This window comes from Danio rerio, chromosome 16, assembly GCF_049306965.1.
Source record: "Danio rerio strain Tuebingen ecotype United States chromosome 16, GRCz12tu, whole genome shotgun sequence".
NCBI classification, from domain to species: domain Eukaryota; kingdom Metazoa; phylum Chordata; class Actinopteri; order Cypriniformes; family Danionidae; genus Danio; species Danio rerio.
The window spans coordinates 38,994,066-39,022,063 of record NC_133191.1 but is presented as its reverse complement, the minus strand read 5'-3'; the positions used below and the strand labels follow the sequence as shown (position 1 = coordinate 39,022,063).

The 27,998-nt window shown below is 37.7% G+C and overlaps 1 protein-coding gene and 1 long non-coding RNA gene across 21 annotated transcripts in view; one reads left to right on the top strand and one right to left on the bottom strand.

The window, feature by feature from the left end:
- map7d1a (MAP7 domain containing 1a) overlaps positions 1-27,998 on the bottom strand; it is a 111,582-nt gene that overhangs the window by 9,477 nt on the left and 74,107 nt on the right. For 8 of the 20 annotated variants that reach the window (NM_001326399.1, XM_073925171.1, XM_073925173.1 and 5 more), the window contains 9 exons: positions 19,861-19,983; positions 15,523-15,659; positions 14,982-15,103; positions 12,974-13,212; positions 10,882-11,164; positions 7,257-7,437; positions 4,687-4,791; positions 1,837-1,887; positions 1,681-1,735 (listed from right to left, as the gene is read on the bottom strand). In NM_001326399.1, coding sequence (NP_001313328.1) covers positions 1,681-1,735; positions 1,837-1,887; positions 4,687-4,791; positions 7,257-7,437; positions 10,882-11,164; positions 12,974-13,212; positions 14,982-15,103; positions 15,523-15,659; positions 19,861-19,983 — 1,296 coding nt within the window. Of the gene's footprint in view, positions 1-1,680; positions 1,736-1,836; positions 1,888-4,686; positions 4,792-7,256; positions 7,438-10,881; positions 11,207-12,973; positions 13,213-14,981; positions 15,104-15,522; positions 15,660-19,860; positions 19,984-27,998 lie in introns of all 20 variants that reach the window. The other 12 variants (XM_021466720.3, XM_073925168.1, XM_073925164.1 and 9 more) reach the window with 3 other exon arrangements.
- Positions 22,699-27,793, top strand: LOC141378250 (uncharacterized). Its single transcript, XR_012392283.1, has 3 exons — positions 22,699-23,260; positions 23,525-25,422; positions 27,433-27,793. It is a non-coding gene; the product is annotated as an uncharacterized lncRNA (long non-coding RNA).

The following is a 27,998-nucleotide window of genomic DNA, read 5'->3' as shown; positions in this document are numbered from 1 at the left end:
TGTGTGTGTTGTCACTTAATGTGGGCTTTTAGTGGAATAGTTTGGACGGAGATCTTTTCAAAAATGCTAGATGAAACGCCAGTGTGGACATGGATAATTGTCATTTTAGAAAATGACATTTAAAAGCTAAGATGTATTAATGTAAACAGGGCCTAAGTGTGTATTTTTCGCAAGCAGGTTAGTGCTGTCACGGGGGCAGGGTAGAGGATCGCGGTGCCGGCTCAGCATCATGAAGTCTATCGGCCATTGGCGATGGCATCGTCTATTGACCCAACCCTAGAAGAACCATGAAAGTGGAACCACGAAAGAGAATCATTTTCAAAGATTCAGACTGTTTTAAAAAGTTTTAATAAAATTTGTTTAATTCAATATTGGTGATATTCAAATGCAGTTTCTAAAATATTGATAAAAATGTCCATTATTTGTCAGCGTTATTGTAATGGATTGGAATTAAAATATTTAAATTTAAGAATTTATTTGTTTTTGACAATTGAGTACAATGGTTAAAATAAAACCATAAACTAATTTAATTAAAGCACTTTCAATGATCTATGTTTATTTTTAAGTACTTTCAAAGGACTTGAATTCATATGGCTGAAATTTAAGTGCTTTCAAATACTTTCAAGAACCATGGGAACCCTGAATAATGCATTAAAAAAGCAGGTTTTAAAATAGATATAATACTTGTTATATTTCATCTGTAATCACGAAAATGCCATTTTGAGCATAGAATATTTTTAGAAAATTCTTAAAAGATTTAACCCTCTAATGCACGCATTATGATAGATCTATAAAATATATATTTGACTGTTTTTCTTTTCTTAAAATGGCTAAACTTAAAAAATTTGGGAAAAATTTTTTTTTTAAGGTACTTTATGACAGTGGTCCCCAACCACCGGGCCGCGGACCGGTACCGGTCCGTGGAACAATTGGAACCGGGCCACATAAGAAATCATAAATTATTTCTGTATAAAATATTCCCCCCTGGTTTCTTCCACTCACCCCCACCATCTCACGTGAAATAGACTATGACAAAATCCACCACGGAGCGAGAAGAACGATCGCTAGAATATCTCAGTGGTGGTTGTTGATAGTTTAAAGTTATAAAACAGGTATTATAGAGTCCAAGTCAGCAGCGCATTTAATGACTGTGCATATATGTGTGCGTGCATCGCTAAGTAAGCACCCGAAATCATTGCAATATGTATCTAAATGGAGTTTCACATAATCATACTCATTAGGGCTGTAACATGCCAATGCATACATTTAATTCGGCTATACGGTTGTATTTTTGTTAATATGTTCGTCAGTTGTTTTGGAACAGCAACACATACTCAACAGTGATGCAAGTGAGAAGCAGTAGTGTAAACAAGCTTTAGCATGCCATTCCCTCTCTAACTGACTACATGAAGCAACAAATCTATCTTGCAGCCTAGAGGAAATAAAAAAGAGGTGTAAAAGAGGACAACGATGTGTGAGCTCTTATTTATGCAGTTCTTAAAATTTGAAAAGCTAGAATTTAAGCTTACGTACATGTACAATGACAGAGCCAAGGGAAATATAAATATGTTGTGAGACTGGCATAAATTGGATGATGAATCAAACAGACTTGCATAAAAGTTTCAAATGGAGCTGAAAAGTGCACTGAAACATTTTGTTTAAACAAACATAATTTTGTACCTTTATTCATCTCTGAATCTTTCCCATTGACTTGAGCTGGACTTGTCGAGTCTTTCTGCATGAAAGAAAGAAAATTACACAATTAGATCCGCAAAGAGAAATTGGAGCTGTGCTACTGCCACAGCAAGGCCGTTTTAAGTGAGAACGCTGCTCTACCTTCTCTGCGGCATCTGTTTTTCGTGTTCTTTTCATAATCTCCTCCAGACGCTAAAAACAATGAACAGAAGAGACAAAAGAAAAACATGGAAAATCTTTCATTAGTTTCACAAAACAAATTCGAACCTGGAAATAAATTCCGTGAGTACCAAAGTCTTAGGACTCTGAAAAATGCAAAACAAAGGAAACATGATGACGTACAATGAAGGAATATTTTACATTCTGTGCTCATTTTTAACTATTTATGCATTATTTTCAATTCTATCTATCTATCTATCTATCTATCTATCTATCTATCTATCTATCTATCTATCTATCTATCTATCTATCTATCTATCTATCTATCTATCTATCTATCTATCTCTATCTATCTATCTATCGATCTATAAATTTATCCATCCATATCTGCATTTACCAATCCACCCTTAAGTGTCTTCATTCATCTGTCTATCCATCAGTCCATCTTTCTATTCATCCATCCATCCATCCATGTCTATTTATCTATCCATCCATTCCCACATCTATTTGTCTGTCGTTCTATCTATCTATACATTTATCCATCCATATCTGCATTTGGCCACTTATCAATCCATCCACCTATCCATCCTCCTATCTCTACATCTATCTAGCTATCTGCCTGCCTGTCTGTCTATACATTCATCTATACAAATATCCATCCATATCTGCATATACCAATACACCCTTAAGTCTCTTCATTCATCTGTCTATCCATCAGTCCATATGTTTATTCATCTATCCATCTATCCATCCAACTGTTTGTCTGTCCATCCATCCGTCCGTCCATCTGTCTGTCTGTCTGTCTGTCTGTCATTCTATATATCTATACATTTATCCATCCATATCTGCATTTGCCCACTCATCAATTCATCCACTCATCCATCCTCCTATCTCTCCATTCATCTGTCTATTCATCCATCCATAAGTCTGTCCATCCATCCATTCATCTTTTCAGCCATTCATCTTTTTTACTGTCCATCTATTTGTTTGTTTATTTATCCATCCATCCATCCATCCATCTGCCTATTTATCTGTCTGTCCTTCTACATTTATTAATTTATATCTGCATTTAGCCATCTGTCTATTCATCCATCCATCTGTCTATCTATCCATCTGTCTGTCCATCCATCCATCTGTTCATACTGTACATCTGTCTATTTATGTCTGTCGTTCTATTTATCATTGTTCCATTAATATCTGCATTGACCACCCATCAATGCATCCACTCATCCATCTTACCGTCTCTCCATTTATTTGTCTCTTAATCCATCTTCTTCATGTTCATCCATCTGTCTGTCAATTTATTTGTCTATTTATCTATCCATCTGTCTATTTGTCTGTCTGTCCTTCTACATTTATCATTTTCTACATTTACCCACCCATACATACATTAATCTATCTATCACCCTCTCTTTCTGTCCATCCATTCATCAATTTGTCTGTCCATCTATCTATACATTTATCCATCCCTTTCCACATTTACTCTGTCTGTCTGTCCATGCATCCATCCATCCATCCATCCATCCATCCATCCATCCATCCATCTTCTTTCTATTCATCCATCTCTCTGTCTATTTGTCTGTCGGTTTATGCATCCATCCATCCATTTGTCTGTTTTTCTACATTTATTCATTTATATTTGCATTAACCCAAAATCCATCCATTAATCTACCTATCACCCTGGCTCTCCATTCATCCGTCTATTCATCCATCCATCGGTCTATCTATTTATCTATCTTCTTTTTGTCCATTCATCCATCTGCCAGTCTATCCATCTTACCCATCCATCCATCAGTCTACTCATCTGTCTATTTATCCATCCACCCATCTGTCCCTCTATCAAGCTATAGATTTATACTTTCATATTTGTATTTATCCACCCATCCATCCATCTCTCCATTCAACTGTTGATCCATCTGTCTATTCATCTATCCATCCATCCGTCCGTCCATCCATCTGTCGGTCTATCCATCGGTTTATTTGATTTATCAGCTGTGTCATTCTTCATTACTTTCACATCCAAAAACTCTGACTCTCACAAATTATGGTCTGCATTTGTAATAAAAAATTATTAATTATATTATATTAAATTTTATTCCATACTAATAAAATTCTAAAAGATGGTGCAGCATAAAGGATGACTTGTTCTGTATCAATAGACATCTTTCAATCTTTTGATTTTCTTTATTATTTGCTAAATTATACTGATTATTATTCAGCTTTAATAGTATTTTTTTAAATCATTGCATTAATTGATATCTCGTCCTTTATATATCTTTCACAGTTCTAGAAACATAAACTTTATATTGCATCTCCGAGCACTCTAAACCAACACAATGTTCAGAATTTGAATAAACTCCCCCATGTGTCCCGTTCTGAGGACACTGTATCTCTCAACACTTGCAGCAGGAGCCGAGGACAGTTGAGATGAGTTGAGGCTCTGATTAACTGTCATATAAAAGGACGTAGTGTCCTGCTGGTGTAATACAGTACACAGTAGTCCAGGCCATCCTCCATTCAACCAGTTGACAGGAAGAGATAAGAGCTTGAACTTTAAGGTGTTTTATGATTTACAGCAGTAACATGAATCTCGACAGCTCCCTCTTCACTACACTTCAATTTGGTGACCTTGAAAAGTCATTTCATCTGACCACATTCTGTGCCTTAAAGCTACTGTGGGCATGTGTGACTTGTTAGGAGAGGAAATGAAAGGATTTAACTGCTAAACGCTGAGCTCTCTTATATAGAGATGGCTGTTATACGAGGTTTAAAGGAGCCTTGTGCCTTTAATGTAACCTTTTAGAGAAAAAAAGATAAATGTAGTTGGATTACCTTCTTTCTCTCCAGCCTCTCCTGCTCCTCCTTTTGGAAGTGTTTCTCTCGCTCCAGGCGCTGCTTCTCGGCTTCCTCTTTGGCCTTTGTTTCAGCCTCCTCTTTCTACACACAACGATCAAATGATCAGATTCACATCGAACATCAAAACTTTTAAAAAATAATGCTTCCTTTGCATGTATTTATTCACCTCAAGCTGATAGATTAATCACATTCAATATGCAAAAAAAGATGCCATGTTCCCTAACCTTTTTTCATCATTGACTTTTAGAGTAATTTCTGATTAGTGGATGATTTTCTTTCTTAATAATGAGCACTTTCTGCCCAAATTAACTTTCGTTCAGAAAGTTTACATTGCAAATGTATGATCTACATAAATTCCTATTTTTTACATTTTTTAAGATTAGGTTTGTTTGATTTATTGAAGTTATCACTTCAAAATTCCCTTGTATTTCTATTTTGCAGGACTGTGTAAGCCTTGACATCTTAATGGGATAGTCCAACCAAAAAATGACCCTTGTGCCATCCTTCACTCATTCTCCACTTGTTCCAAACCTGTTCTGAGAATCTTTCTTCTCTTGGACACAAAGGAAAATATATTTGAGGAAAAAGCAAAGCCATTTATTTCCAATGTACTATTTGTTCCTATTATGAATGTCAGTGGCTGATTTCATTACTCACAATCTTGTTTTGTGTTCAACAGAAGTTTAAGACCACTTGAGAGTGAGTAACTGGTAAGGAGATTTTCATTTTTGGGTGAACTATCCCTTTGATATATTAAAAATATATTTTGAACACCAGGTGGTGGTAAAACCTCAAAAATGCTACTGCACCAAATGCCAATGTTGATAACTTACAGTGTTGGTTGTTTCATCATAGCATTGCATGCGCTGTAAAATTGGAGATCTGTGATTGCTCATATTTGTTATTTTAAGGCATTTAACAGAATGTATATTCCTATATTCCTATATATAGGCTTGCCACACAATGAAAGCATTCAGAAAGTCAAGGTGAAGACCAAGTACAAAAATTACTACAAACTAACCCGATAAAAGTGTACAGTATACAAAAATATTAACAAAAATTAATAACGAAAATGAATAATTGTAAATACAAAAGCAAAAGATACAAACTAGGCCAAACTGAACTCATGTTTCCAATGTGAGCAAAAGGCTTAACACATCTAGAGGTAACAGAGCACTTACGGTAATATATGTGCTGTATGTGTTTGTATCAAGGGTATTGCAGTTTTGCATTTTCAATACTATTTTTGAATTTGCTATCCGTTTTTATAAAGTTTCATTAAGTTTGTTTTCATTCATGGTTTTGTTAGTTTTAGTGTAGTTTTTATTTTTGTGAACAAATTTGACATTTCTATTAAGGCTTTATATATTTAGTCTTTAGTCATTTTAGTTTAGCAGAGTTTTAACAGAACATGACCGGTATCGACCAAAGCTAAATTTAGTGTTTGCACAGCTTGCTTTAACTCTGGTGCAAACCTCTTAGCAATAAAAAAATAAAGATTAGTTTGAATAAACATTGATTAACTCAATACAAAATCATGCAAAAACAGCCTAAATGAATACAAGTAAAATTATGATAAGAACAAACGTTTTCATATTACGCATAATATACAGTTAAACATGCCTATTACATTTTTTGACAGAAGAAAAAAATTATTTATATTTTTATTATTATATACATATTTAAATGATGTGTTTGGCTGAAAAAGTGGATCTACGGGCATTCTCTAAATTCCACCACAGAACCGCACTGTAAAAACTGCTGGGTTCCACACAAATTATTTGTGTTGGGACAACATGAAGGAATTAAGTTAACTTAAAAGTTTTGAACATAAAACAATTAAGTTGTCTTCCAAAAAAATTTGTCACAGAAAAGTTTTGAAAGAATTGTGTTGTTTCTAGCTCATTTTGTAGTTTGAACAAACAGCAAGCATACACTTAAAAATGCTGCTCTAAAACACTTATTTAACACTCAAAAATGACTTATTTAAAATGAACTGAAACACAATTCTTGAGGGTTTTTTTTGACAGCTTAATTGTTTTATGTTTAATTCACTTAAATTTGTATAAGCTGATCGGTTAACTTAATACCTTCATGTTGTCCCAACAAACTCATTATGTGGAACCCAGCAATTTTTACAGTGCACATAATTCATTCATGTTGTCCCAACACAAATCGACTCATTTAACTTAAATTTAAGTGGAATGAACATAAAAAAGTTATGTTGTCCCAAACAAATCTCAAGAATTGTGTTGTTTCAGCTCATTTTAAATAACTAGTCTGAACACAAACCAAAAATAATTTTGGTGTATTTTCGAAGTGCAGAGCTTATTCATTTTGAAAACAATAAGACTTACTTTCAGTAACTATTGCTAGTTTTGTTTGATTTGATTTTGTTTATGTAAGTATTTTGTTCACTGTGAATTTTTATTAAATTTTTTCCCAAAAATTTTAGTCTTCGCTTTTGTTTTCGTTTACTGAAACCACCTTGGTACATATAATATATGAGTGCGTGTGTGTAGCATTCTAAAAGTTGCATTAATGACCTGTTTCTGAAGGCGTTCGTTCTCTTCTTGTTCAATTTTGGCTCTTTCCAGTGCTGCCTCCTCCTCCTGTAGGCGCCGGGCTTCCTCTCTTAACTTCTCCTGCTCCGCCATCAGCCGAGCCTCTTCCTCCCTGCGCTTCCTCTCCTCGGCCTCCTGCACCAGCCTTTCCTCACGCTGAATTCTAAATAATAGAAAATCATCCCTCATCATATATACAGTTAAAATCAAAATTATTAGCACTCCTGTGAACTTTTTTTTTTCCAAATATTTCCCAAATGATGTTTACCGGAGCAAGAATTTTTTTACAGTAATTCCTATAAAAAAATAAATAAATAAATTCTGGAGAAAGCCCTGTTGCGTTTATTTTTTCTAGAATAAAATCAGTTTAAATTTTTTTAAAACATTTTAAGGTCAATACACTTAGCCTCTTAAGAAATATTTTTTTTATAGTCTACAGAACAAACCATCGTTATACATTAACTTGCCTAATTACCCTAACTTGCCTAATTAACCTAGTTAAGAAATAAACAGAAATGGGGAAAAACATACAGGAGGGCTTATAATTCTGACTTCAACTGTACCTAAGATTTTTTTTAAAGTTAGCAGCTCCCATTATGGACTGATTTTGTTTTTAGAAACTGAAGTGAACTTTGGTGTCTCTTGCAAAATTGATCATTTCACAATCCGATGAAACTTTAAACCACACATAGGCTTCCAAGCATTACAAAGTGACACATGCGAAGTGGACGGAGAGCGTGAATCAGTGAATCTTTTTAGTTGTGACCGAAATATCCTCACCCGTAGTTACCAGCGGCACTGAGGCATAAACAGTGTGGAACTGTCATTACGCTGTTGGCAGAATCCCTTTTGGCTCATAAACGTGTTAAACTCATAAAGCATCACCATCATCGACTCTGCACCGCAGATCTATTCCAGGACATGTTTGAAAGCATACCCAAGTCCCCTGAGGTGAAGTTTGAATTTGACGACAGGGTTAAGAAGGGTCATACTTTCGAAAAAGTTGACATTTCATAGGCTGTATTTACTCCGACTGGATATGGCCTATGAATGTGTAAGCAGGTAAAAAAAAAATCACATGGATTCCAATTTGCTCAAATCAGCTGTTCATATGTGGAAATTTATCTGATATGAATCGGATCCGTGCCTTCGTGTCTGAAGTGTAAGCACATAATTCAGATTTTTACGTCAATAGCTATGTTTCCATCCAACTATATTATGCGCATTTTGGATATGCGCATAAAAAACGGTTGATGGAGACACCAAGATGCTCATAAATTTTTAAATATGTGCATAAAAAAACATATGCGCATAACTGAGTAGCATAAACTTTTTATTCGATAAGAAAATATGCGCATAAACTATGATGGAAACACTTTTACTGAACAAATCCAGTATGCACATTAAAAATGTGTTATTTTGATACAAGAAATCATGTGATGATAAAAATGTGTATGAGTGGATAAATCAGCAGGCTGAGCACACCGTAAAACATCTGAAATGTTGTTTTGGTCATTCTAAAATGCCTTAACCATTCAGTATTAGTGTTATTATATTATTAATGACCTCCAGAACTGTCAAGAGCGTCTGTGCTCCGCGTAACATGCCTTCAAACGCTTCGCACATTCACTGCATGTCAGGATTGCCTTCTAAGGCGCAAGTCATTTATTAAACGAAGAAAAGATTCGCGCATCTTCTTCTATTGCAGCAAACTCCATTTTTACTGTTGATATTTGGCGACAGATAATTAGGATGACGATTTTGTTCTCTTTGACTCGTTGGATGGAAACGCTGCTTTTTCCACAAGTCTTTTATGCAATAATACAGTTTTGCGCATAAAGTTAACTCACATTTTTGGATGAAAACAAAGCTAATGTGAGTCACGTGCCAATAAAAACTATAGTGAGTAAAATCAACTCTGGCGCTTTCATTTCGGAGCAGGCTTCAGCAGAGTAGCAAACCTTAAATCTCATATACAAGGACTACAAAAGCTTTTATATTGTCATGTAGCACAAGTATTTAAGCATGTTAATGAGAGAGCACGAGCACAACATCTGCCACATAAACAATATAAACTAACATAAAACTACTGCACACAAAATGTACAGAAATCACGCCATAGATATTACATTAAAATGCCTACTGGTTTTACAAAGCCTCAAATGAGAACTTTTCTGTCATAAAATATAGCAAAACAACTTGTCCGAATGAAAATAAATAAATGAAGCCATGCAATCAGATTAAATAGAGAAATGGAGAAAAGAGGGTTCTTATCAGCTGTCAAGCTGGATTTATACTTCCGCCTGGTGCTACTTAAGGCATATAAACAACAAAGGGCAGTAAATAGAAACTGACCATAAAGTCAGACGGATAAACAGAGAAGTAGAAAGTTTCAGGAACTACGTCATACAATTAATAACATTAAATATTTTTTAAATATTTCTTTTTACTATTATTCTATACTAATTATTTTATTTATCACCAATAAAGCCTAGAGAAACAGGCATCAGTATATTGTAAACCGATAAGTTGAAATTCTTTCCAGTTATCAAAGAAATAATTTGTTTTGTAATTATAGTTTTATAATTAAATATTAAATTAATTATAATTGGATATTAAATTGTTTTAGATTAAAATTTGTATTACATACATCAGTGTAAAACCCATGACTGGTGAAAAAACATATTTCTGTAATTGTGTACCTCGTCTCTCCACTTTTGTCATGGCCTCTTTGGCTCTTTTTTGGCGTATCCCTCAGGTTTTTCCAAACTTTTAAACAAAAACTGTCCTCTTTCCCACGGCTGATTTCTAGCCAAGAATTATTGATCATCTGGTTATCTCTATAATCACGGATCATAAAGATGTGTGCACAGTCATCCTGTTTCAGACAAAATTTCTTCACAGTGTTTCATATACAACTTTCAACTTTTTGTTTCATAAAAACATGTGCCCGGCCAGACGAAATCATGTTGCATGCACCCAAAGCGAACCTCTGCAAACACCGCCATGACATCACATTCGCCTTACGCACTCAAGCAATCTAGCAGGCGTGTCAAGTATAAACCAGGCTTCAGTCATCACCTGCTCTTTTTTTTTCCCTGGTCATTGCATCTTTGCAGTGTGCAGTGTAAATGCCGAAAATCAGATACGAGTCACTTTTAAAAGAAAATGCAGCAGGTCATCAAAAAAAAAAAAAAAAAAAAAAAAATTCAAATACAGTCACAAAATCGGAATTAACCATCAAGATCTGCAGTGTAAATGCAGCATGTTACAAGCTGGACTCGAACCAATCGAACTATGTTCCATTCTGGCTAAGGGTTGTGGGGTTTGTAAATGTGTAGGCTTGAAAATCAATAAAAAATATATTAAAACTAAAATATACACATAATAAATAAACAACAATATAAAAGTAAAATAATTATTTGAATTAATAAAGTAAAAAATAAAATAAAATGTAAAAAAGAAAAAAATGTAAATCTAAATAGAAACATTTGAATATAAAAATAATAATAAATAATAAAAGTAAATATAAATGTTAAATAACACATAATTATATCAAATGTAAAGCATAAGGGAACCATAAACACACATAAACAAAGTAACCAACCTCTCTCTCTCCAGCTGTTCTCTCCGTTCTTCCTCCTCCTTCTCTCTCTGTTCGCGAGCCTGTCGTCTCTTCTCAGCCAAGATGCGGGTGGCCTCCTCTGGGTTGTTTGTGCCAGCCATGGGTTTGCCAGGAGAGGGCGCTGGAGAGGACACCTGCGGGAGGGCGGAGACAAGAGGAGAGTCCTCGGGCACAGGGGACGCAGAAACCGACACCATTGGAGCACTGGTGACAGGGGGCGTGTCCAGGACTGATGACACCACAATAGAGGGGACAGGAGACGAGGCTGGTGCAAACACAGAGAAGCGGAGTGGGGGGAAAATAAGGACTGGTAGAGAGGAAATGGGGTATGCACACGGACTTTTAATTTTCAGTCAGTCAGCCCAGGCGCTTACAGGGAACAATCTTACCATTACAAAAGCGTCAAATCTGATTTCTTTAAAAATCAGTGATCTTCACTGCCTGATTGATACACGATCTTAAGTGGGTCTCAGACCGGACAAGAAGCACTGCAATAAATAAAAATTTTCCCAACCATGTCTTTTACACATGTACAGTTGAAACCAGAAGTTTGCATACACTATAAAAAGGCACATAACCAAAAAAAAAAAAAAAAGTCAGATGTTAATGTGACTAAACTTTTTCTCTTTTAGATAAGTTAGAATTATCACATTTGTTTCAGTAGTGCTTAATAGCAGAATAATGAGAGACATTTTTTGAGAAATTGTTATAACTTTTTTTGAAAGTCAAGTTTACATACAATAAGATTATTATGCCTCTGAAAAAGCTCAGATGATGGTGTCAAGGTTTTGGAAGTTTCTGATTGGCTAATTGACAACATTTGAGTTAATTGGAGGCACAACTGTAGAATAGTATTTAAGGAAAATCTCAAACACACTGCTTCCTTGTGTGACAACATGGGAAAATCAACAAGCCAGAATCAACAAAATAAAAGCCAGCCATGTCCTGCGGTCTGATGGAACTAAGATTGAACTGTTTGGCCATAATGACCAACGTTACATTTGGAGGACAAAGGGAAAAGCTTACAAGCCTAGGAACACCATCCCAACTGTGAAGTATGGGCGTGGCAGCATCATGTGTTGGGGCTGTTTTGCTGCAGGAGTGACTGGTCCACTTCACAGCATAGATGGCATCATGAAGAAAGAACATTATGTAGAAATACTGAAGCAACATATCAAGACATCAGCCAGGAAATTAAAACTTGGCCACAAATGGGTCTTCCAAACAGACCATGACCCCAAGCATACTGCCAAACTAGTTCAAATGCGCTTAAAGGATAATAGAGTGAATATTTTGGAGTGGCCATCACAAAGCCTTGATCTCAATCCTATAGAAAATTTGTGGGCAGAATTGAAAAAGCTTGTGCGAGCAAGACAGCCAACAAATCTGACTCAGTTACACCAATTCTGTCAGGAGGAATGGGCCAAAATTCCTTCAAACTATTGTGAGAAGCTTGTGGAAGGATACCTAAAACATTTGACCAAGGTTATACAGTTATAAAACAAAGCTAAAAAAAACAAAACAAGGAAAGGTATGTAAACTTTTGACTGTCTGGAAATGAAAAAAAATTCTCAAAAAAAAATAAAATCCTCTTATTATTCTGACATTTAGCACATGTAAATCATTTAAGTAATCCTAACGGACCTAAAATAGTAAACATTTGGTATGATTTACCATCAGACATTATTTAAAAATGGTTATGTTTCTTTTTTTTTTTAAGTGTATGTAAACTTCTGGTTTCTACTGTACATATATTTTACCCGAGTATTTACAATGGAGTTTCTGCACTAGCCTGCTGCTATTGACGGCGCTAGCATTTACAAGTTCTTTCATCTTGTTTAATGCTTGAACAACTAAATGAATGCTTAAGTCTATTTAACAGAACATATTTTAATCAGATTACAACATCGATGCTGTAAAAGAAACTTTATGAAATAGAAAATAGTCATGTTAAACGTTCATCTGAGGTTTATCATTGGCTAAAAAAAAATAAGCTGTGCATATACCCCATTGTGTAATACTATAGAAAGTTTGTGGTAAATTACATGGCTACACTGATGATCTCTGCACTCACTCTTTGGTTGTTCGGGTGTAGCCGGCCTACGGGGCTCTCGAACCCTATCGATGGCAACAGGAGAGGCGGTGCGGGTCTCCACACGGGCAGGGGTCCTGGCTCTTTTGGGGCGGGCTTTAGGAGTCATGGGGCTTGCTTGTGCTGCTGGAGGTTTAGGAGACACTGCAGGACTTGGGGACGACACACGAGCCTTGGGCGTAGCAGGAGATGCAGATCTCAGTTTAAACACTGGACTCGGACTGGAAACATCAAGAGAAATGATCACTCATACAGCAAAAAAAAAGGAGAAATGTTTTAGTCAGAGACAGCATCACACAATATCGGCCTTACAGAATTAAACAATGCCCGGAGCTAAAAAGTCCATTAAAAAGCTTGGTTTTTTGTGTGTGTGTGTGTGTGTGTGTGTGTGTTGTGTGTGTGTGTGTGTGTGTGGTGTGTGTGTGTGGTGTGTAACACAGTGCTTCTTGAATTTGAGCATCTAAACCTGTTTACATGCTTTTAAGAGTCTAATACAAGCATGAAATAGTTTGACACGTAAGGAACACAATCGTAACATAAAAACAATTTAAAATAAATAAAAAATGAATAAATAAACATTTAATCATCCAAGTAGCTTTACTCTAATTTATATACACTCACCGGCCACTTTATTACCTACACCTGTCCAACTGCTCGTTAACACAAATTTCTAATCAGCTGATTACATGGCAGCAACTCAATGCATTTAGACATGTAGACATGGTCAAGACGATCTGCTGCAGTTCAAACCGAGCATTAGAATATAGAAGAAAGGTGATTTAAGTGACTTTGAACATGGCATGGCTGTTGGTGCCTGACGGGCTGAGGATTTTCAAGTACAACCATCTCTAGGGTTTACAGAGAATGGTCCGAAAAAGAAAACATTTCTAGTGAGTTTCAGTTCTGTGGGCGCAAATGCCTTGTAAATGCCAGAGGCCATAGAGGAGTGGCCAGACTGGTTGGAGCTGACAGAAAAGCAACAGTAACTAAAATAACCACTTGTTACAATCGAGGTATGCAAAAGAGCATTTCTGACAGCACAACACATCAAACCTTGAGGCGGATGGGCTACAGCAGCAGAAGACCTCACCGGGTGCCATTCCTGCTAGCTAACAACACGAATCTGAGGCTACAATTCCACAGGCTCACCAAAATTGGAAAATAGAAGATTGGAAAAAAGTTGTCTGCTCTGAGTCTTGATTTTTTCTGTGACATTCAGATGGTAGAGTCAGAATTTGGCATCAATATATAAAAGCATGGATCCATTCTGCATTGTATCAATGGTTCAGGCTGGTGGTGGAGGTGTAATGGTGTGGGGGATATTTTCTTGGCACACTTTGGGCCCATTAGTACCAATTGAGCATCGTGTCAACGCCACAGCCTACCTGAGTATTGTTGCTGCCCATGTCCATCCCTTGGAATGTGGTGGAACAGGAGATTCACAAAATGGCTGTGCAGCTGACAAATCTGCAGCTACGAAGGATTAAGACAGTTCTAAAGGCAAAAGGGGGTGCAGCCCAGTACTAGCACGATGTACCTAATAAAGAGGCCGGTGAGTGTATATCATGGAAACAAAATGTATATAATTTATTTCCAAATTAACAATAATATCTATATTTATTATATATACATATTTAACTGAAATCTGCCTAGGTGTGAGAGACTGTATCATTTCTTGAAAGGAATGCAAACTGTAAGTTCTAGTCACAGCTGTGTCTTTTGTCTCCATGAATGTCTGGGTGATGCATTTAGACTGTTCAGGCCAGATGAAACCCCAGAATACACAAGACCCTGAACAATACTTTCAACTAAACCTGTCATGCCATTTCTTTTTCTCCAACTTGAACTCTGCCTATATAATAGACAACACTGTTCAAGTTAGACTCTTGTAGACTTCTTTGAAGATGCCTGTTTGAATGTAGAACAACCGACACGTTGTCAATAAAGAATCTGAAACTTCCTATAATATACATGTAGCTGCTCATCTTACCTGGACTCTATTCTGGTTTTGATTGAAGGCATGGACTGTCTCTTCTTCAGCACCTTCTCTTTGGTGATGCTATTCTTCTCCTTTTCATTTTCTCTCTCCTTGTCCTTCTTATCCTTCCTCAACTTTAGTGAAATAATGTGGGGCAAAAATGAAACATATCCTTGAAAATGACGTTAGTTTAAAATGTAAAACCTTGTTACCTCTACATTGCAATTTGACATTAACGTATTTTATACTAATGACAGTGTAATTTCTAGTCAATTTTACAACAATAATATAACAATAATAACAGAGAATTTGTACAACCACAAAATCTGCTCTGAGTCTAAAATATGTTTAGTGTGATTTATGTGGCAACACTAAAATGTTTTATGAAAAACAGTTATCTATAGATAGAGCTGTGCATACGGTTAAAAATCTACGAATTGGATACATGATTCCTGGTAGTGTGGATAGAGTGGAGAATGATTTTTTTTCACCTTGCCTTTTATGTAACACAGCAGGAAAATATGGAGCGTGAAATAAAGCTCAAAGAACTCACAGGTGTGGAGTCTCGCCTGCGCTGGGTGATATCAGGTGTGCTGGTGGTGACCCTCCAGCGCTCAGAGCAGCGGTGAGGCCGATGAGCACATACTGACAGAGGACTGGCAGACGCTGAGCGTGGGCACAATGGAGACTCTACATTAAAAAACAGACATCAAACTTGAGTTACATAACATGTTTGCACCTTGCATTAAGCAGCATTTGGGTCGATCTTTATGAGAGACAGGTTCCACTCAAAGATCCTGACTACAAAGCTGAATCTCTATGACCTATTCACCTTATTTTTCGGGGTTATTGTAAATTAAAATGCGTCAGGATTTTCTGTCATGCTCACTTCCGTTCATTTTCTAGCAACACAAAACAACTTATGCTGCTTGATGTTGAAAATTATAATGTTTTAATATATTTGACTGACAAGTGACAAATGGGAAAGGAATAAAATGGCATGAAAACATAGACTAACCATAAAAATAGAAACCAAATGTAAAAAAAGAAGACATTTTTATAAATACAAAGTAAAATTTTAAAATGACATGGAAAAAATAGACAAAAAAATAAAACATTAGGAGCCAAAACATGGAACAATGTAAAAAAAAGACTTCATAGTTATTTACAAAATAGCTTTTTAAACTTATGATTATTAACAGAAAAGTTTAAATCCCATCTGGCCATCACATTTCAGCATGTCCAGTAATGTTGAAAGTCTGCATAAACTCGGAGGTTTCAGAGATTTTTATTTCAGTACATCGATGTATTTCCATCTGAAATAGAATATTGAGTAGGGGGCAGGGCTTTTTTTGAACATCATACTCTCATTGCAAACTAACAGTAAGAGGGGTGTAGATAAGTAGTCACGTTCAAGTAAGTAGTTGTGATTCCTAAACTCTGGAATAGCCTACCTGATAACATCTAAGGCTCAGACACACTCTCTCAGTTCAAAACTAGATTAAAGACCTATCTGTTTAGTAAAGCATACACTCAATGCATCACTTAGCGGGTTCCACACAAGTTTCTACATCTTGTTTATATACACTATAAACTGCAGCTACGCTAATTATTCTCTTTATTCTCCATTTCCACCAGGGGATACTCATCCCAAGGTCCTCAGATTATGCGGAGTCACTGATTGGACCCAAGACCAGCGACGAGATGATCCCAAGGTGTCTATATCCGGGACCAGGTCGTATCCTGAGCTGCTGCTGCTGCGCTGTTGTTCATGGGGGAGTGGAGAGCATGAGATTGATTCCAGTGACGCTCCAGGGACAGACGAGTCTTCGCTGAGGCCAGCTTCCAGCCTTCACTGCAGAGACTGCAGCTCTGCACAAGACTTTTGGCCAGCGGAGAAATTAAAATGGTTGTGCCAAACTGAGTCTGGTTCTCTCAAGGTTTTTTTTCTTCACTCTCCTATCAGGTGAAGTTTTTTTCCCTCTCCGCTGTCGCCACTGGCTTGCATGGTTCAGGATCTGAAAAGCTACTCATCGATGAATTTGCTCTTCAGTGTTTCAGACTCTCAATAATGACTTCAAACCACACTGAACTGAGCTAAACTGAACTGAACTTAAACACTAAAAACTGAACTACCCTGATCCAGTTACTATGACCATTTATGTGAAGCTGCTTTGACACAATCTACATTGTAAAAGTGCTATACAAATAAAGCTGAATTGAACTAAATTTAATTGAATTTATCAATGACCCACACTCCAAACATGAAAGCGAATAGGCACTTTGATTAAACCAAAACAAACTCTTTTTTCCAGTGGATTAACTTAAATTAATCAGATTTATTGTTCACCTAAAGAATAACAATATGCGCTAGCAAAATAAATATTGTAAATTTTAATTTCACACAGCATTCAAGAATGAGGTCTCAGCAGAGAGTAGATGGTCTTTAGCAAGTGTGCCGCAAGCCTGCGTTTGAGTGAAGGTCTCGGCCATTAGATCGCCCCCTGGGGGCTGGCTGCAGTACAAGTCATAAAGCCCGCCTCCTCCGTGTTAATGAAGGAGACTTGAGCCCAAATAAAAAAATTAATTACACTTGCAATAAAATGTCCCCGAAAGATGGTTCTGGTCGATTAAGGCACTGGTTATTGTGCTGAAATAGGTGCAGATCTTCATTTTTGTAAACAGTTTGTTTTTAGCAGTAATTTAATGCTGGGCGTGTCATCGTGATTGACAGTTGTGATTGACAGTTTCTCAAAGTGCGGCGTCTGAGCTTCGGCAGAAGACTGAAGTGTTATTACTCGATTTCTGTGATATTTTACTATGACAAAATGAGTTCAGCAGTAAACTACAGTTTCTGACATACATGATCTGGTGGAACACTGTTTATTCGCTAAGGTCAGAGCTTTTTTCGGGCTTTATTAGTTTGCTAATACACGCCTAGCCACCCAGATAGCAAAATACACTGGGGCCAGTTCTTGCCTGCCGGAGACTTACCCCTCAGACTGACTACCTCTGCTGGACCTACTCCGGATGCCTGGACTCACTGCCCGATTCCAGCCTGAGTCAATTGAGCCAGATGCGACGGCCGAGCGAGCAGGCGCTGCCGCATGCGAGCCGAAATCATCAGGCCGCGACGCCGCGAGTAGGTTATGTGCGCTGCTGCCCGGAGCTGGGGCGATTGAATCTTCATTATATAAAACCCTCACATTTGTTAACCTTATTACAACCATTTTGTTGATATAACAACAAACGCATGCTACTATGTGAACGCAAAGTGTATCACTGAGTTTAACCTTTGAATAAAGATGCAAACAGCATACATAGCAATTATTTAAATAAAGGACAAAATAAATAACAATAAACCTGTATCGATTGCACAAGTATTAAATAATACAATTGAATTTTGTAGTGCACAAGAATAAGAAATACGAAAATGACAATAAAACTGCACAATAAAATAAACCCATTTAAGTACGGGGAAAATACAGGAGATTGTTAGCAGTAATTCTCTTTGTGTCTAAATAATAATATCCACGTTGATCTCCTGTAAGGTTATTTGAACTTGCTTTACAGGACGTCTCTGCATTTTAAATTTTGGCATGTTATTAAATAATCTACTGAATTTGCTGTTATAAATCATTATAAGGTTCTTGAAATCGAATCTTATATAACCTAATAGAGCTGTAAATGTTAGATATTATTTATTTACATCATTTACTGTTGGCGTTTTATTTGAACACTCCAGCTAACATTAAAATGAATGTAAATTCCTCGTTGCCAGATATAATGAAGGCATAAACCAAATGAAAACGGAGGCAAAAAAATTAAATAAATCAACAATTCAAGCGAAAATGAATAAACAATATACTAGTGATGTTGCAGCAGATAGACGTTGTATTAATAGTGCAAAGTTTTTTTGCACAAATTGACAAATTGCAGGGTTGGGATGTGTAAATATCCTGTTGATATTTAGTAATCTTGCTGTATTTATCTTCTAAACGCACGATTGTTCCCGCATGGTAAATCGTTATGGTGTGTAGGCTATATTTTGGGTTCTGTTGATGGCTAATTAAAAATAAAAACCTTTCTAAAAATGTATGTGTCGTTTATATGTTATTGTTCATATTTTACAAGTGTTATTTCTACCCCTATGAAGATAACAAATACCAACAACAAATATAACAATAAGAGAATATATTATTTGTGCTCATATTCAGGCTAGAGTGTATAAAAGATTGTTTATTTATGCAGTCCACCATGTAGCTTTTATTAAAGTTTAACAGCTTACATCACACCGTTTTTAAACCGTATATTATTGTGTTTTTTTAATGTAAGTGCTTCTATTTACATCAGTGAGCGTTTGTTATAGTGCAGACACCGGCAGTCGAGTGAGAAGTTCGGGGGGCGGGGTTGATTTTACATAAAGCGTTTGGTTGGAAGCTCGACTCCGCTCATTTTCGCGGCTCCTCCTCTGGCTCCATCAGACAGTCCTTCTGCGCATGTCAAGGCTCCAATTTCAGCAGTCTTTTGCGACAGTTTGTGCCCGTCAAGCAGGCGTTTTGCCCTCAAGGCGTTCAATGGGAAAAGGGGCTGTCGCGTCGTCCATATTTTTTACAGTCATTGGTCTTTAGTGGCTGTTTGAACATTATCTACATAAAAAGTGGTCAAAAATGGACAGTTTTAAAACTGTATTATTTACAAATTATTCGGTCAACAGAATGTCTAAATTGACCCTTTAAAAAAACGGTAGATATGTTGTTGTTTCTGACTTACCCAGGCTCTAAAAATGTACCATGAATGCATCACATTATCAAAATGCCAAACTTCCTAATCATCATTAACGGATGTTAATAACACAGATAAAAGCTGTTATGATGGTTTGGTCACTCACGGGCATCTCTGGAGTTGTTCAGCACACTGGCGGCACTGCGACTGCGAGCCAAGAAGGAGAGAGTGGGTGTCATCAGTCTGTCCACAATGCTGCTCTCCCATGGACTTAACTGCAAGCTGCGAGCTACAAGAAAAGGAAAAAAGTCTTCAGTTTTCACATAGTATATATGCAAAGCAACAATCACTTACCACCTCTCATTCTGAACTTCATGTGAAATTATGTTGGCTAGTATTCAAGATGAACAATGAAAATGTCACCTTTGACACAAATGCAATATAATAATACGCACCAGCGTTGTGATAATATTTATTTCTATAAAGATCACATGGTGAAAAAAACAAACATGTTTGTCTCCCTTGCAGTCAATATGATGATGGTAAGTCCGTGTGAAGATTTCACAACTCAGAAGGCAGGAATAATGACCCGTAAATGAGATTTGTGCACAAATTAACTAAATTGAAGCCAATAAAAAAATACTTCCAGAAGTTCGTCTACTCCTGTAAAAATGGACCAAGTTTTGCAATTCATTTTTAATGTGTTTTCTTGAAGCCAATGTTAGATGTCAATTTGACATCAGTTTTGACATGAAAGTACATGCGTCGTTGGGATACAAAACAAGTTTTGTAAATTGGGATAAAAGCTATCAGATGCATAAAATATTCCCTATATTATAATAATTCTAGTGTCGGGCTAGCACTTTAGTTAGCACTGTCGCCTCACAGCAAGAAAATCACTGGTTCAAGTCCCAGCTGGGCAAGTTGGCATTTCTGTGTGGAGTTTGTATGTTCTCCCCATGTTTGTGTGGGTTTCTTCCGGGTGCTCGGCTTTCCCCCACAGTCCAAAGTCTTGTGGTATAGGTGAATTGAATAAATTTAATTGGTCGTAGGGTATGACTGTATGTGAATGAGAGTGTATGGGTGTTTCCCAGTACTGGGTTGTGGCTGAAAGGGCATATGCTGAACATATGCTGGAATAGTTGGCGATTCATTCCACTGTGGCGACCTCTGTGGGAATGTGGGGCATTGTGCAACTGTGGCAATGTCAAAATAGACGTCAAGGATTCGACATAAAATCTATTTGCATTTTTGACGTTTTTTTATGATGTTTTTAAATCAAGCTGCTCCCTGGGGATCCACCCTCACATTGTTTAATATAGATTATATTTATTAGGGTTTTTTTTTTTGTCAATTTTTTTGTTGTGGTTACTATGATTTAATGTAAAGATCAATCAAAATTACAAATTTCCAACAAGTAAATGATGACAGAATTAATTAATTCTGGGTGAACTATTACAGAGTTAGTTTATCCAAAAAAACATTAATTCAATCATATTCTCGTATCAAAACAATAGCATGTCTTCAAACTCATTTACGATTTCTTTACCAATGTTTAGAAGCGTCAGAGTTTTGGTTGAAAGGTCTTTCAATAGAGATTTCTTTCAGATTCCATTGAACTCTCTTCACTTTTGTTGAGAGGATAAAGGAAAGTCTTTTGGTGTTTGGAAAGATAGTAGGATGAGCAAATTATTAATAACTTTGGGATGAACAAACAATTAAAGAAAAAGGACAAATAAACGAACAAAAGAATATCCAATATTTGGCAAAAAAGAACAAAATATACAATTAAATATGAGGGCTGCACAACATATCGCTTCAGCATCGGTATTGCATTGTGTGTGTCTGCAATAGTCACATCACAAAACATGCAATGTTGAATTGGGATTACAGTTGATCAGCACAACAATTGACAATACATGAGATTTGTGGAATCATGCAAAGTACTGTAACAGAGTGAAACGTTATCATTTGTTTTAAAGGCATTTCAATAGAGTTTAAAGCATTTGGGCATATAAAAAAATTACTTTTAATGAAGAATAATTTTACTGAATTATTAATACAATGAAAACTATACAGTGTTATTTTACATTACATTATTCAATTTCTGTACCTGAATACTGTTTAACTCTCCGGAAATCATACCGCCCTGTTTATTTTAATTATTTGCTCTATTGTAGTTATTCTTGCTTGCATCTGTTTATTTATTTTTTATTTAAGATTCACACCCATTTATGAAAATCAACCCAATTAATTGAAATTCAAGATTGTTTTTCAAATAGAGCTATTCCAGCCATCTGCGAAAACTGTATTCATGTCAATATATAGTGCAGAAAAACAAAATATAACAATCTCAGATTTTTTCAATAGCGTGCAGCAATATTAAAAATGTTAATCAGACTCACTAAACATAATGATCATTCCTAATTTTAAGAAAAGATTACATTGCATACTCAAAACGTAGAGAAAAAAAGAATGGGTAAATGGATAATAAGGTGAAAAAATGAGGGGATAGAAAGCCATTTTAGAAAGAGAGATGGAGAGCAAGATATTGCCCATAGCTGAACGTTCATCAACAGTCTGCAGTATAGTCTCTGCTCATGGAAAACTTCCCAGATTCGATTAGCTCTCAGCACAGAGCGTGAACCCAATTCCATCTTTTGTTGCAGGGAGCACTCACAAATAGAGTGTGCCCTCCTTACAATTGACTTTTTATGGCCTCGGTACACCCAATAAAAGAAGCACCAGTGATTTCTGGAAAAACAATAATCTACTGTAGCACACTTCAGTTCAGCAACCTTCTCTGCGGAACACATATCCATTAACACATTTCTCATTTTGAACATACCAGCAGATTCAAGGGTCATAAAAAGCCTTCAGATACTTACTTTGAATAGATGTCAACGTTAAACAATAAAGACATTTTACACAAGCACACATTACACACACAGACACAAAGTAAGGCTTGTTATTCGAGAAATGGTAACACTTTATAATAACAATAATAATTAAAGCTGCAAGCAGCGATGATAGGGACCTCGCACCCGGGCTCATCGCCGCCCGGTGGCCTCAGGATGACAGAGAACAGCGAACAGTAATAATTTAAGCCGATATATAAAAAAAATCTGAGAAAATCACAGATTTATGCCAAATTTCCTCCTGTCAGCAGGTGGCGCTATAACTGTGACTCACGATTGGCATGTAGATGTCTTTAGGAGAGGAAACTTATCAACCATGTGAAGTTTCAGGCAGATCGGACATTGTTTGGCTGAGTTATAAGCCAAACTGCCTTTTGTCAGCAGGTGGCGCTATGACAGACTCAATGTTGTTATGTAGATGTGTTCAGGAGAGGACTTTTATCAAACTTGTGAAGTTTCAGCCAGATCGGACTTTGTGTGGTTGAGTTATACTGCAAACTACCATCTGTCAGCAGGTGGCGCTATAACTGTGACTTAAGATTGGCATGTAGATGTCTTCCGGAGAGGAATCTTATCAACCATGTGAAGTTTCAGGCACATGGGACATTGTATGGCTGAGTTATAAGCCAAACTACCTTCTGCCAGCAGGTGGCGTTATGACTGACTCAATATTATTATGTAGATGTGATTTGGAGAGGACTTTCATCAACCATGTGACATTTTAGGCAGATCTGACATTGTGTGGCCGAGTTACAAGCCAAAATTCCTTCTGCCAGCAGGTGGCGCTATGACTCTGACTCAATTTTATTATGTAGATGTGCTCAAGAGAGGACTTTCATCAACCATGTGAAGTTTCAGGCAGATCGGACATTGTGTGGCCGAGTTACAAGCCAAACTACCTTCTGCCAGCAGGTGGCGCTATGACTGACTCAATATTGTTATGTGGATGTGTTCAGGAGAGGACTTTTATCAATCATGTGAAGTTTCAGGCAGATCAGACATTGTGTGGTTGAGTTATAAGTACTTCCTGTTCCATGGCGAAGCGTTGAGGTTTGTCATGCCACCACAGACACGCCCCTCTGCAAAAACTCTAGATCTTCACAATATATCATCGTTAGAGCTTTCAGATGACACTACTCTATTTTGGTGCTGATACGGGAAAGTTTGTGGGAGGAGTTTGTTACAGTGTCAAACATGTCATTTCCTGTGGCCAGCAGGTGGCGCTATAGCTGTAACTGGATATCGGCACGTAAACCTGATCAGGTCAGGACTGTTATTAAATGTGTGAATTTTGAGGCAGATCGAATATTGCATGCCAGAGTTATAAAGACTTCCTGTTTTGTGGCGAATCATCAAAGTTTGCGAGGCCGCCACGGACACGCCCATCGATGAAAACTCTAAAGCTTCGCAATTTAACATCACCAAGGCTTTAAGATGACAAAACCCAATTTTGGTGTTTATCAGATAAAATCCCTAGGAGGAGTTTGTTAAAATACAACGCCTGGAAATGGCAAAAGCGCCACTTTTTCGCCACAGGAAGTTAAAAATATCCGACTTCCTGTTGGGTTTGAGATATGGCTCCAAGAGACTTTTTCGTATGTTTTGCCATGTTTGAGGTGTGTGCCAATTTTTGTGCATGTGCGTGATTCGTAGATCGGGGGCTCGTCCATTTAATTTTTCTAGGTGGCGCTGTCGAGTCATTTAGCCACGCCCACTTCAATATTGTTATGTGGATGTGTTCAAGAGATGACGTTTATCAACCATGTGAAGTTTCAGGCAGATCGGACATTGTGTGGTTGTGTTATAAGGACTTCCTGTTCCATGGCGAAGCGTTGAGGTTTGTCATACCGCCACGGACACGCCCCTCTCCGAAAACTCTAGATCTTCACAATATATCATCGCTAGAGCTTTCAGATAATACCACTCAATTTTGGTGTTGATACGATAAAATTTGTGGGAGGAGTTTATAATTCCGTAAATCATGTCATTTCCTGTGGCCAGCAGGTGGCGCTGTAACTGTATCTGGATATTGGCATGTAAACGTGTTCAGGTCAGGACTCTTATCAAACGTGTGAATTTTGAGGCAGATCAGATAATGCATGCCTGTGTTATAACGACTTCCTGTTTTGTGGCGAATCGTCAAAGTTTGCGAGGACGCCACGGACACGCCCATCGACGAAAACTCTAAAGCTTCGCAATTTAACATCGCCAACGCCTTTAGATGACAAAACCAAATTTTGGTGTCGATCGGATAAAATCCCTAGAAGGAGTTCGTTAAAATACAACGCCTGGAAATGGCAAAAACGCCACTTTTTCGCCGCAGGAAGTTAAAAATATCCGACTTCCTGTTGGGTTTGAGATATGGCTCCAAGAGACTTTTTCGTATGTTTTGGTGTGTTTGAGGTGTGTGCCAATTTACATGCATGTGCGTGATTCGTATATCGGGGGCTCGTCCGTTTAATTTTTATAGGTGGCGCTGTCGAGTCATTTTGCCACGCCCACTTCCGAAGCCCATAACAAACGTAAATTTTCGCCACTTCTGAGGCGTGTGCAAAGTTGCGTGAGTTTTCGGGCATGTTGAGCCCCTCAAAACCGCGATTCATTCCGCGGAAGAAGAAGAAGAAGAAGAAGAAGAAGAAGAATAATAATTAAAGCTGCAAGCAGCGATGATAGGGACCTCGCACCCGGGCTCACCGCCGCCCGGTGGCCTCAGGATGACAGAGAACAGTGAACAATAACAATTTAAGCTGATATATATAAAAAAACCTGAGAAATCCACAGATTTATGCCAAACTTCCTCCTGTCAGCAGGTGGCGTTATGACTGTGACAGTATTGTCATGTAGATGTCTTCAGGAGAAGACTTTTATCAACCATGTGAAGTTTCAGGCAGATCGGACATTGTGTGGCTGAGTTATAAGCCAAACTACCTGTTGCCAGCAGGTGGCGCTATGACTGTGACTCAATATTGGCATGTAGATGTTTTCAGGAGGGGACTTTTATCAACCCTGTGAAGTTTCAGGCTGATTGGACATTGTGTGGCTGAGTTATAAGGACTTCCTTTTTCATGGCGAAGCGTTGAGGTTTGTCATGCCACCACATACACGCCCCTCTGCGAAAACTCTAGATCTTCACAATATATCATCGCTAGAGCTTTCAGATACACAACCAACCAAATTTGGTGCTGATATGAAAACATTTGTGGGATGAGTTTATTACTTTGTAAATCATGACATTTTCTGTGGCCAGCAGGTGGCGCTATAACTGTATCTGGATATCTGCATGTAAACTTTTTCTGGTCTGGACTCTTATTAAACATGTGAATTTTGAGGCAGATCGTATAATGCATGCCTGAGTTATAATGACTTCCGGTTTTGTGGCGAATCGTTAAAGTTTGCGAGGCCGCCACGGACACGCCCATCGACAAAACCTCTAAAGCTTCGCAATTTAACATCGCCAAGGCCTTTAGATGACAAAACCTAATTTTGGTGTCGATAGCATAAAATCCCTAGGAGGAGTTCGTTAAAATACAACGCCTGGAAACGGCAAAAATGCCACTTATTTGCCGCAGGAAGTTAAAAATATCCGACTTCCTGTTGGGTTTGAGTTATGGCTCCAAGAGACTTTTTCGTATGTTTTGGCATGTTTAAGGTGTGTGCCAATTTTCGTGCATGTGCGTGATTCGTAGATCAGGGGCTCGTCCGTTTAATTTTTATAGGTGGCGCTGTCGAGTCATTTTGTCACGCCCACTTCATTATTGTTATGAGGATGTGTTCAGGAGAGGACTTTTATCCACCATGTGAAGTTTCAGGCAGATCGGATATTGTGTGCTTGAGTTATAAGGACTTCCTTTTCCATGGCGAAGCGTTGAGGTTTGTCATGCCGCCACGGACACGCCCCTCTGCGAAAACTCTAGATCTTCACAATATATCATCGCTAGGGCTTTCAGATAACACAACCCAAATTTGGTGCTGATACAAAAAAATTTGTGGGAGGAGTTTGTTACGATGTAAAACATGTAATTTCCTGTGGCCAGAAGGTGGCGCTATAACTGTAACTGGATATCGGCATGTAAACCTGTTCAGGTCAGGACTGTTATTAAACGTGTGAATTTTGAGGCAGATCGGATAATGCATGCCTGAGTTATAACGACTTCCTGTTTTGTGGCGAATCGTCAAAGTTTGCGAGGCCGCCACGGACACGCCCATCGACGAAAACTCTAAAGCTTCGCAATTTAACATCGCCAAGGCCTTTAGATGACAAAACCCAATTTTGGTGTCGATCGGATATAATCCCTAGGAGAAGTTCGTTAAAATACAACGCCTGGAAATGGCAAAAACGCCACTTTTTCGTCGCAGGAAGTCAAAAATATCCAACTTCCTGTTGGGTTTGAGATATGGCTCCAAGAGACTTTTTTGTATGTTTTGGCATGTTTGAGGTGTGTGCCAATTTTCGTGCATGTGCGTGATTCGTGGATAGGGGCTTGTCCGTTTAATTTTTCTAGGTGGCGCTGTCGAGTCATTTTGCCACGCCCACTTCCGAAGGCCATAAAAAACGTAAATTTTCGCCACTTCTGAGGCGTGTGCAAAGTTGCGTGAGTTTTCGGGCTTGTTTAGCCCCTCAAAATCGCGATTCATTGGAGAGAAGAATAATAATAATAATTAAAGCTGCAAGCAGCGATGATAGGGACCTCGCACCCGGGCTCACCGGCGCCCGGTGGCCTCAGGATGACAGAGAACAGTGAACAATAACAATTTAAGCCGATTTATATAAAAAACCTGAGAAATCCACAGATTTATGCCAAACTTCCTCCTGTCAGCAGGTGGCACTATGACTGTGACTCAGTATTGTCATGTAGATGTCTTCAGGAGAATAATTTTATCAACCATGTGAAGTTTCAAGCAGTTCTGACATTGTGTGGCTGAGTTATAAGCCAAACTACCTTCTGCCAGCAGGTGGTGCTATAACTGACTCAATATTGTTATGTAGATGTGTTCAGGAGAAGACTTTTATCAACCATGTGAAGTTTCAGGCAGATCGGACATTGTGTGGCTGAGTTATAAGCAAAACTACCTTCTGTCACTAGGTGGCGCTATGACTGACTCAATATTGGCATTTAGATGTCTTCAGGAGAGGAATTTAATCAACCATGTGAAGTTTCAGGCAGATCAGACATTGTGTGGTTGAGTTATAAGGACTTCCTTTTTCATGGCGAAGCGTTGAGGTTTGTCATGCCACCACATACATGCCCCTCTGCGAAAACTCTAGATCTTCACAATATATCATCGCTTGAGCTGTCAGATACAAAACTAACCAAATTTGGTGCTGATATGAAAAAATTTGTGGGATGAGTTTATTACTTTGTAAATCATGACATTTTCTGTGGCT